The sequence below is a fragment of the Octopus bimaculoides genome, chromosome 22 (genome assembly GCF_046866305.1).
Source record: "Octopus bimaculoides isolate indiv1 chromosome 22, ASM4686630v1, whole genome shotgun sequence".
NCBI lineage: Eukaryota > Metazoa > Mollusca > Cephalopoda > Octopoda > Octopodidae > Octopus > Octopus bimaculoides.
The window spans coordinates 7,982,574-7,995,791 of NC_142949.1; the positions used below are offsets into that span (position 1 = coordinate 7,982,574).

A 13,218-nucleotide genomic window follows, 5' to 3' on the forward strand; every position below is an offset into this window, starting at 1 on the left:
ATGATAAAAAAAGGAAATGAAAATTATTTAAGAATGATCTCTGGTTTAACATCCATACAGGAAGTGCAAAAGATTGCCTTAACTGGCAACTGGTCACACGTATGGAGAAGAGCATTGTCCCTGTGAATTTTCTTTCCCTTTTCCCCCTTTATTTTATTTGATGGCTTTTTCTTTCTTATTTTTGTCTTTTTTCTCTGTCTTTTTTCTCTGTCTTTCTTCCCCTTTTTCTCTATCGCATGACTTTGTAAATGAACAATCAGGTGTGCGTATTTTAATGGCCTACCAATGTATACGGTGCGTTTCTTTGCCCTAGGTGTCAAGAAGACACTCGGAAAGAAAAGGAACTAGCATTGAAAGAAGATGTTAATAAAAATGATGATGATGATGATGATGACGACGATGATGATGATGATGAGGGTGATGATAATGATGATAATAATAATAATAATAAAAACAACAACAACAACAACAACAACAACAACAACAACAACAACAACAACAACAACAACAACAACAACACCAACAACAACAATAATAATAGTAATAATAATAATAGAAAACATTCACAGTTTGAAACTGAAGATAACAAAATAATATTTAAGGAATGTTGACGGTAAGTGGATAAAACCTTGCTTAAGGCAAAGATAATTTTTCGTAAATAATAGAATTTTGTGTTCCTTCGAGAATGCAGTTATTCTAAAAGAAATCGAATATGGAAGCATGAAAATACATTACTCTGAACAAAATACTTCAACTCCATGGCGTTTTACTTATAAGGGGGTAAAAAAAAAAAGGGGGGGGGATTAGATTTGGTCTGCTATTATTATTATATGCTTTTGGTTGAAAATATAGGCTCTGGGTTAAGATGTGAAGCAAAGAAAATTCCAGGTATTTTATTTTTATTAAAATTAGGGGTCGAATTTTAAACAAGAGCAAATTACAACTGTGTGAATATTCTGCCGATATCAATAAAAACCGTGTCTATATGTATGTATGTATGTATGTATGTATGTGTGTATTATTCAGTTTTATTTCAAGATTTCTTCTCAATAGAGAAAGAGCCGGTTTCTAACCCAGATCCAAGGCTCCTTCATTGGAATTTCAACATCAACAATAGGGTATGTGTGTATGTATGTATGTATATATGTATGTATGTATATGGGCAGATTCGTATCTTTTGCTTTATGTATATATTCTCATGCATATAATTGCATATCTAGATATGCTCATATATACTTAAAGGCTAAACTTCTGGAAAGTTTTACAGATTTTTACAGTTCCAGTGATAGATTGGATCTGTAGTCTTCGATTTGATTTTTTCCTTTCTGGTTTTGAGAAGCCTAATTTCTCAAGGTTGGTATTTATGCAGTGTGTTACACACCCCAGTCCCCCAATAATTACAGATATAAATCTGAACTTGTAATCTGGATAGTGTACCTGCAAATTTCTCAATGGTTCATCGTAGGAATTCTCCTTTTCATTGCTCTTCAGCTTTGTTAACATCCGTTGGGCAGCTAATTTCCACAACTGTACAGTTTCTCTTCTCTATCCCAAATCATTATACCAGGTCTATTGTATTTAAATTTTATTGAGGTTTTCATTGAGACATTCCTCCAGCACATTAGTACATACATACGTCTGTTTGTCTGTCTATCTATCTATCTATCTATCTATCTATCTATCTATCTATCTATCTATCTATCTATCTATCTATCTATCTATCTGTCTACCCACACCCCTATCCAACATCCTCACACTCCTACCCCCACCCCACCGTCACCCCATTGACGAGACTGGAACACTAACTTTCGCTTTTAACAGTTCATCTAACTGTTAAGCAGTGAAATGTGAAAAATTCGAACTCCCAGTCATATCAACATATTTTACTCCACTAACGGTACAGAAATCCCATCAGCGGTGAATATTTTGTTGTTTGCCAATGAAGTTTATCAACAATTCCTCAAATCTCTTTTATGACCTCCTCAGCTCAACTTGCTTCTATTTGTTAACTTATTCCTCTTATGTTTCGTATTCCAGGCTACGAGGAACTTCTTCGTTTACCAAAATTTGCAAGGAAAATCAAGATATTTGCTAGAGCAGAAGGCAACATAATTCTAGGTAAATATTCAACTTAACTTTCTTAATTAACTACTTCTCATTAATTCCTGTTGATGAGAAGTTAATTTGTCTTCTTTAAGATGTGATACAGTAGGACATGAAGAATTGACTGCTATTTCTAGAAGATCGAGAGTCTCCGTAGAGCAAGGTTGTGTCGTTAAACTTATTTGGCTTTGTGAGTCTGACTGAGATATAAATTAGAACTCGGTCGCCGAACGCGGTGTAAATATTCCTTGAAACTTTATGTATTTATATATAGGAGCAGGCGTGGCTGTGTGGTGAGAAGCTTGCTTCCCAACCACATGGTTCCGGTTTCAGTTCCACTGCGTAGCATCTTCTGTAAGTGTCTTCTACTATAGCCTCGTTGGTGTATCTGGTTGACAGAAACTGAAAGAAGCCTGTCGTATATATATATATATATATATATATATATATATATATATATATATATATATATATATATAACACATAGACACACAGACACAAACACATATGTATCTTTGTGTCTGTGTTGTTCCCATCACCGCTTAACAGCTGGTGTTGGCGTGTTTACGTCCCCATGTCTTAGCGGTTTGACAAAAGTGACTGATAGAATAAATACCAGACTTTCAAGCAAAGAAAGCAGTAGTAGACAATTACCCAAGGTACCACGCAGTAGGACTGAACCTGGAACTATGTGGTTGGGAAGGGGGCTTCTTATTTCTTTATTGCCCACAAGGGGCTAAAAACGGGATTAAGTCGATTACATCGACCCTAGTGCGTAACTGGTATTTAATTTATCGACCCCGGAAGGATGAAAGGCAAAGTCGACCTCGGCGGAATTTGAACTCAGAACGTAGTGGCAGACGAAATACTGCTAAGTATTTCGCCCGGTGGGGTAACGTTTCTGCCAGCTCTAACCACACAACTATTCCTGCGCCTGTATACAGGGTGCAACAGAAGTAACACCCTTTTTGCATTTAATAACTTTTATAGTATATAAATGTTTATTAAGTAAATTTTTAGATGAACACAATTTTTTTGTATTACTGAAAGAACCGAATAATAAACATCGAAGAAGTATTAGGAAATAGAAAAAATAAACATCGCAGAAATATTAGGAAATAAAAAAAAAGAAACTTAATTAGAATCTAGAAAACTCAAATACAAAAAGGCGTTATTTCTTCCGCACCCTGTATATATTTATTAATATAGATCACTAACTGGCACTTCGTCGGTTACGACGGCGAGGATTCCAGTTGATCCAATCAACGGAACAGCCTGCTCGTGAAATTAACATGCACGTGGCTGAGCGCTCCACAGACACGTGTACCGTTAACGTAGTTCTCGGGGAGATTCAGCGCGACGCAGAGTGTTACAAGGCTGGCCTTTTGAAATACAGGTACAATAGAAGCAGGAAGAAACGGTTCGCCCAATAAACACTCACAACGTCCGATCTGGGAATCGAAACGGTGATCCTACGACTGCGAGTCCGCTGCCTTAACCACCGAGCCATTGCGCCTCCACTAATATAGGTACATACATATACATATATATATATATATATATATATATATATATATATATATATATATATATATATATATATATATATATATATATATATATATATATATATATATATATATATATATATATATATATATATATATATATATATATATATATATATATATATATATATATATATATATATATATATATATATATATATATATATATATATATATATATATATATATATATATATATATATATATATATATATATATATATATATATATATATATATATATATATATATATATATATATATATATATATATATATATATATATATATATATATATATATATATATATATATATATATATATATATATATATATATATATATATATATATATATATATATATATATATATATATATATATATATATATATATATATATATATATATATATATATATATATATATATATATATATATATATATATATATATATATATATATATATATATATATATATATATATATATATACATATACATATACATATATATATATTATGGATATAATTTTAAGCCTTCACTGTATATTGATTATCGAAAATAATCTAATATTCGAGCATATAACACTTAACGGGGAAAAAATGGACATTTAATACGCGGTAAATGTGCTGAACTATTACACCAACAGACTGACCCTTTTTTTCCCATTAAATTTAGGAACTAGGAGTTCATAGCGGTGTGTAAACATGTACGTATTCTGCGTAAATTAAGAAACTCACATACACATACACATGCAACCATATCCACATACACTCACAACGACAAATACACAGAGAAATACTCAGATATTCTAACACACACATTGTCACGCAGACGTACACTTGTACCCATATATACACGCTCACATATATACACACATATGCACACTCACACACACTCACTCATACACACGCACACACACACACACACACACACTCACTCACACACATATATGTATACTCACACACACACACACATATATATATACACACACACACAATCATACGCATAGTAACTTATATACGCATTGTCACACACTCGTACATCTACACACATCTACACGCATATATGCATATATCCTCACACACACACACACACACACACACACACACACACACACACACTCACACACACACTCTCACACACTCACATGCACTCATTCACACAGATTCACACACAGTCACACACACACACACTCACCGCGACAAATACACACACATATACTCACATATACAAATAGACACATTCTCACACACTCATGCAATTACACACATATGCACACATATATACACACACTGACACTCTCACACACTCATGTACACTCCAGTCTCACACACCTTATATTATAAATATCTATACATTACTCAACTCTCTGATCGTTTTGTTGTTATTGTTCTCGCTCTTGTTGTTGTAACTGTTATTGTCGTTGATTCAGCACTCCGCAGTGAAGAAGGCGAGTATTTATTGAATGGTAATACCAACAAGAAGTCTCCCAGTGTCACCAAACTGGTGTCTGGTGCCATCTTCTATTATCACCATTCTGTCTACAAAGCAAGAGGATTGGAGACACTTCACGCGGAAGGAACCATAGACAGAGACCTTGTAGTCCTTGTGAGTCGGAAACCTTTTAATATTTTCCTATTTTCTCGTTTGTTTTAACCCATTACCTACCAGTGATCTCATATGAGATCACTTAAAAATTACAAATTTCATAATTATCTGTCAATATTTACACATATCTAACCTTTTTGCTATATCTACTAGGTATATTTCTCTGATATTCAAATGAGGTTTGCTAATTTTTCACCCAATATCTCGCTTATTTCTATTTAAAATGTTATTTTGAAATGTTATTTTGATCATTCCAGCGTGTTTCTAAGTCTGTTTTATGCTAGAAATCAAAGTTTCATAAAAAATTCCAGTTAATAGAATTATGGGAAGTAATGGATTAATATTAATTTGTAGATTTTGGAATTTTTTTTTTTTTGTAAGTATGAAAATAAAAAACAAATATATGTCAAAGAGCTTAGACAGCCATACACGGCCATATACACAATATATATATCTTTTATCTCTTGTCTTTCACTTGTTTTAGTCACTGGGATGCGAACATGATGTAGTTCGACATTGGAGTGTTTAGTCGAACAAATAACCTCCAGCAATTATCTTTTTTGAAAGCCTGGTAATTATTCTCTCAGACTCTTTTGTTGCAACAATAAGCTACAGGAGACTTAACCAAACCAACACCGGTTGTCAAGCGATGATGGGGAGAAATACAAACACAAAGGCACACATAGTTATATATATATATATATATATATATATATATATATATATATATATATATATATATATATATTATAATATTAAGGAATGTCAAAATCTAAACTTACAAGGATATTCAAATTAATAATATCAAATTGAATTTTGTAATGAAAAATATATTAATAATTTAGAGAACCACCAAGATGCAATCCAAACAATGAGGGAGATCAGTCACCATCATTGTTTGGATTGCATCTTGGTGGTTGTTCTCTAAATTATTAATATATATATATATATAATTAGCAGAATGAAATAAAAAATCAAATCCAAGGCTATGAAGGATTCCAGAACATTTATAAAGAGAAGGTCTTACAGCTGTTTCCGGGATGTTTTATATATCCCTTCATCAGAGACGGTGCGAGAAAACGGTTAAGCAATAGTTATTATAAAGAAGATATGAAATACAGAGTGAAGTGGAGGAAGAAAAAACAGAAGTGAGCCTTGTGAGCGTATTTGATAGACGGAAACTGAAAAGAAGCCCGGCATTATTATTATTATTATTATTATTATTATTATTATTATTATTATTATTATTATTACTATTTCCAGGGTTTCACGTCAAAGAAGAACACAGATATTCAGCTGAAGTACGAATACATAGTTACATTCAACAACGCCACGATAAAAAGTAAGGAAATGACAGTGAAAAATGAACCGAGTTTTACATGGCAAACACTTCTGGACAGTCAGCTCTTCTTTGACTATAATCCAGTCCATGCCCGTCCTCACAGTAAGAACCCAACTGAAGGATTAGCTACGCGAGCATTGTTAAGACCACATCCCGCTTCGTCTGTATATCCTTCTGATGGGCACTTCAAGACAGCTCCGTCTTCGTATGGGCCGAATATATCACCAGGAAAGTTTAAAGAAAGCGACGCTTATTCAGCTAATGTAAACGATAGCAAAGTTAGTAAGAAACACCACAGGAACAATCACAGACGTGTAGAGGAGCGAAATATTCATTATTATTCTTCTTTAGGACCAGCATCTCCTTTACCTTTGGCACTTTCAATACATGATAGAAACCAGGAACTCAGGAAGCATATCTATGTGAAAATAGTATCTCCGTCTTCATCACCGACATTTTCGTCAACTTCGAAAAGTAGGAAACGAAGCAAGACTAAAACGAATAAAAATAGGACGCTGGAGAAAAGCAACACGAAAAACAGAACCGCTCGATATTTTCCGAAAATCTCTTCGATTTCTCAACGTCAAAGAAAAGCAAGAAATAATCAAAATGAAAGTGTTCAAGTTAGCTCCCCGAAGAAAAAGCGATTTCCCGTTTTCCTTCCTGCCCTGTCGACGGTCAAAGAGAACTTGAATACCTACCGGAAGAAAGGCGTGAGGAAGTCATCACATCTTAGTATGTATTATCATCTTTTCTGATTGAGGTTTTTTGCAGTGTATGTAGCACGGGCTCATGTTTAAGTAGTTTCTCTTACATTCACTAAGTTTTAGGTCCTGTTATAATGTATGACGAATAATATTGTACTCAGGATTGTTGTTGTTGGCACTCCGTCGCTTACGACATCGATGATTCCAGTTGATCCGATCAATGGAACAGCCTGCTCGTGAAATTAACGTGCAAGTGGCTGAGCACTCCACAGACACGTGTACCCTTAACGTAGTTCTCGGGGATATTCAGCGTGACACAGTGTGAGAAGGCTGGCCCTTTGAATTACAGGCATAACAGAAACAGGAAGAAAGAGTGAGAGAAAGTTGTGGTGAAAGAGTACAGCAGAGTTCGCCACCATCCCCTGCCGGAGCCTCGTGGAGCTGTAAGTGTTTTCGCCCAATAAACACTCACAACGCCCGGTCTGCGAATCGAAACCGCGATCCCACGACCGCAAGTCCGCTGTCCTAACCACTGGGCCATTGCGCCTCCACGCAGTGTATGTAGCATGGGCTAATGTTTAAGTAGTTTGTTTTGCACTCACTAAGTTTTAGGTCCTGTTATAAAGTATGATGAATAATATTGTACACAGGATGTAACTTCATAAAACGAACGAAATTTATATGGCAACAATTCAAAACTAAAGTGCGAAGTGGAAAATTGTAACTTCAATTTTCCCACGAGGCAGAAAATAACGTTTTGAGTTCAAATCCGCCAAGGTCGACTTTGACTATTATCCTTTAGGGGTGGATAAGATAAGCAACAACAGAGCACTGGGTCCGATGGAAATCGATTTACTCTCCCACCCAAAAACTGCTGGCGTTGTACCATAATTTGAAATCAGTCTTCAATTTTGCTTTACTTCCGCTTCCACTTACCTACTATCTATAAAACATATGGTCGATTTTTTGTTAATACCGACCAATCCTAACTGAGAAACCTTTAGTTTAAAACAGCCCCACTTTGGTCTGTATATATATATGTATATATATATATATATATATATATATATATATGTATATATATATATATATATATATATATATATATATATATATATATATATATATATATATATATATATATATATATACACACACATATATATATATATATATGTATATATATATATATATATATATATATATATATATATATATATATATATATATATATATATATATATATATATATATACATATATATATATATATGTATATATATATCTGTCTATCTATTTATGTATGTATGTATGTATGTATGTATCTCTCTCTTTCTCTCTCTCTCTCTCTCTCTCTCTCTATATATATATATATATATATATATGGGAGAATATACAAATAATAACAACAGACGAGGACAGGTGGTGTAAATAACAAAAGTATATATTAGTATGACGCTCGGGAATACGGAAAGTCTTTGACGTTTCGAGCTACGCTCTTCAACAGAAAGAATACGGAGACAAGGAGAAAAACATGGAGAAAAAAATTGAATAGTGTTCAGTCAACGGTCAATCATAATAATGGCCGATCATAACAATGGCTGACCGGAAGTTAGAAATTCTTATTTCAGGAGAGCTATATGTATATATATATATATATATATATATATATATATATATATATATATATATATATATATATATATATAAATGAGCCCCTTTTAGGTCTTTGCGGTTAGTGAGAAATTTTCCGAATTGCTCTCTAGGCGTAGAATGACTGGTTAGGGAAAAAAATCAGTTGTTATCTCCCTTGTTGAGTAAGTACTAATAATATAAGCCAGATAAATTCTACCAACGTCATTACTCCACAAGCATATCTTGGCTTGCTTCTTTGTTTAAAACGCACAAGCACACGCACACATACATTCACACACATACGTACACACTCATACACACACACAAAACGACTCCTCCCCACCACCAAAAAAATAAATAAAAAAGACCTTATTAATTTCAATAATGCTTGAATAACCTTTTGACAGAATTACTTCCCTTAGATGCTATAGCCTCCCACTTTATTGTGCTCGCAGTGAAGCCTCGAGCAATGACCGACATCGATAGACACAGGAGATTATTTTGTAAACTTCCATTCGATAAGGAAACAGATGCTGAGTCGAATATCAGAAACTCGGTTTACCTCGAAGACATTCTACTTTCCGAGAGGGTTTCATTTTGATCAGATGAGATGACAGCGATAAGAAATTGTAGTAGTAGCAGCAGTAGTAGTAGCAGCATCAATTGCTGTATAATAATAATAATAATAATAATAATAATAATAATAATAATGGTAGTAGTTGCTTGCTATTTAATGCTGTTCTTGTTTAATCTCGTTCGCCCCCAGGCCTTTATTCCAGTCGTGACTATCCCGTTTGTAATTTTTGTTTCCAAGCCATGCCAGCATGGAAACATGGTCGTTCAATGATGATGATGATGATGATGGTGATGATGATGATGTGATGATGATGATGATGATTACGATGACAATGATGTCGATGATGGCGTCGGTGATAGGGGTTGAAGGTGGCGATAAGGATGTTGATGGTAATAATGATGAAGATGATGATGATGATAGTGATGATTATGCTGTTGATGCTGTTGATGATGATAATGATGATTATAATATGATCCAGGATTATATTATACGAGTGTTCTCTACTCCATCTCGCCTCCCCTCCTCTCCCTCTCCCTCTCTCTTCCCTCACTCCCTCTCTCTTCCCTCACTCCCTCTCTCTTCCCTCACTCCCTCTCTCTTCCCTCACTCCCTCTCTCTTCCCTCACTCCCTCCTTCCTTCTCTCCCTCCCACTCTTTCGCCTTCACAACTTTCTCCCTTCTTCTCTATTTCACCTTCATCTCTCTCTCTCCCTCATTCTCTTCCTCTCTATCCTCCCCACCTCCTTCTTTCTCTCTCTCTTTCTCTCCCTCCTTCTTTCCCTCCTTTCCTATCTCTGCCCATGTTTACTTCTCTCACCCTCTCCTTCATATCACACATTACTGCATATCATATTCAGGAGATTTAACTGCTATTTCTAGACGATAAAGCGGCCACACTCGATGCACACTCGATGGCGGAGTCAAGTGATGTCGATGTGCTCACTGTTTTTATTGATTTTTTTGTAGTTGTTGTGGTTGTTAGTAGTAGTAATAGTAATGGTAGCGGTGGTGCCACTTTTGTTGTTGTGAATCTGCTGTTTGTATTGTTGTTGTTGTAGGTTTTGTCTTTTCTTTTGTTCTTTTCTCCTGATTGGATGTCGAGTCAATATATTGGTTTCAAGGCCAACAATTTCGGGTGAATGGGGGATAAGTCGATTATTTCGATCCCAGAGCTCAACAGGTCATTTATTTTATCGACCAGTTGGCCTCGGCAGAATTTGAGCTCAAAACGTAGAGACGGACTGAATGCCACCAAGGATTTAGTCCGGCGTGCTAACGATTCTGCCAGTACGGCAGAATTCGCTGATTGGACAATAAGTTGACATGTGGAAGTATCGATCGTGGAGTTCATCAAAACGGAACGAGGAGGCAGACATTTAAAAAATAATGCAGGATCTTTGTCCGGTACCGGATCAATCCCAAAACCTAATCAGTTTGTGCCAGTTACGAGGCCAAAAATCCCTGAAAGTTTTATCCGAATCCATCCAGCGGTTCTTCAGATATCTTGTCCACGGACAAACAAACACGACTGAAAACAATACCTCTGCCTTCGCTAAGGCAGAGGTAATAAAAATAGTAATAAAAATGCCAATTACAAAACGAACACGCTAAATTCCCCGACTGGAGCAAAAACGAATAAATTTATAAATATATATGGAGTCTAATTCTTGCTTGATAAGAGTAAACAGACTATATGAATAAAAATGGTACCCACCATCATTCTTTATGGTCATTGAACAATAAACATCACATAATGTTGATACGTCACACTTTTCAAGACCAGTGACAGTCTTATTTCCACAGAAACATTGTTTAGATTTTTCATACTTTTATTTCGAGCGATTTGATTTCCAGCCGTCATCAGGTACTGTGTCTGCTGTATATGAATATAGAGATAGGGTTAGGTATAAATACAGAACCTATAATTTTGAAATAAAGATAAGCTTCTAATCCACCATTTCACTGATGCATGGATCATACATCCAATGTGTTATTACTCTTTTTTTGTCTAAAGACAATAATAAAGAGTTTTGGTTGACAGCGCTAGAAGGCCGACAAAATATTTGTCAGTCTATCTATCTATCTATCTATCTATCTATCTATCTATCTATCTATCTATCTATCTATCTATCTATGTATGTAGCTATCTATCTCTTTATATAACTGTCTGTCTGTCTGTCTGTGTCTCCCTATCCATCATCCATCTATTTCTTTCTCACTCTACCTAGATAAATAGTTAAACGTAAGAGCCACATACATACATGCATGCTTACATAAGTGCATACATCCGTACATACACACATGCATACATATTTTGACAAATAAAAGAAAGAGAAGAACAAAGGAGAAAGAGAGATAGAGAACGCGAGAGAGAGTGAGTCTTGGTGTTATGTTGATTGTTGTAAGCTGTACTCATGGAGGAACGTGAAGTGAGGCAGGCTGACTGGAGATGGTTGCGGCGGGGATGGTGTATATTATTGATGGTGAGGTGGAGTGAGAGTGGGGGCTATATGCATAAATATATATTATCAAATGTGAGTTAGGAAGAAGGAAGGAAGACGGGGGTTCACTGTATGTTTTCTACTGTGGACAAGGGGAGGTGGAGGGGGTTATGGAGGAGGTGGAGAGGGAAGAGGAAGGAGACAGTTTGTATTATCTACAAAATGCCAATTTCTGTGGAAGCACACCTGCGCAACTGAATCTCTCACTCAAGTTGTTGTTCCAGTAGAAGTTAGAGTAATGGTGATGGTGGTGGTGGTTGTGGTGGTGGTTGTGGTGGTGGTGATATTCCTGGTTTTTAAAAAAATATATTTTGCTGTAGGTTGGTATTTTTGTTTAGTCTGTTGTTTCTTGATGCTGAGTTAACATATTGCCATCTTATATATATATATATATATATATCAAAATAAGCAATAAGGATATCCAGTGGTAATGCAGTACGATCGTTTCAAGCAACTCCATTTAATTGAACAATGCAATCATTAAATCGATATGAATATCTATCTATCTATCTATCTATCTATCTATCTATCTATCTATCTATCTATAATCTCTCGCTCAGAGATTTAATATAGCTTATCTCTCTCTTTTACGAGATGAGCAACAGTGCATCTTTGGCCAACTGGAAGAGATGCCTTCCTGGGACTAAAAACAATAGTAGCAGCGTCCTCTATAGGGCCGCCACATTTACTTGGCAAATATATTTTACGATTCCGTACTGTTCCTGTTTATCTCTTGCTCAGAGATTTAATATAACGTATCTCTTTCTTTTATATATATATATATATATATATATATATATATATATATATATATATATATATATATATATATATATATGTATGTATATAGGGTAAGGGTGACCCCTTTCAGTGATGAATGACGATGGGATTGCACCTAGAAAGTTACCCTCCGTGGCACAAGTCCGGGCAAGGTACTTTATGGAAGACCAGCAGTCATCCATGCATACCAGCCTCCCTTCTGCATGCCAAGGGAAAGGCAAAGGCCGACATAACTTGGCACCAGTGACGTTGCAATTCATCTCTACAGATGAGTGAACTGGAGCAACGTGGAAGAAAGTGTCTTGCTCAAGAACATAACACGCAGCCGAGCCCGGGAATCAAACTCACAACCTGAAACCTAGGCTGTTGCAGAAACTGGTCCTGAAGCGCGATGGCG

The 13,218-nt window shown here is 35.2% G+C and overlaps 1 protein-coding gene across 1 annotated transcript in view; it reads left to right on the forward strand.

Moving 5' to 3' along the window:
* Positions 1-13,218, forward strand: part of LOC106868249 (ADAMTS-like protein 2) — a 203,985-nt gene that overhangs the window by 136,741 nt on the left and 54,026 nt on the right. Inside the window, exons 7-9 of the mRNA XM_089339520.1 lie at positions 2,038-2,118; positions 5,105-5,280; positions 6,544-7,357. Coding sequence (XP_089195646.1) covers positions 2,038-2,118; positions 5,105-5,280; positions 6,544-7,357 — 1,071 coding nt within the window. The remainder of the gene's footprint in view (positions 1-2,037; positions 2,119-5,104; positions 5,281-6,543; positions 7,358-13,218) is intronic.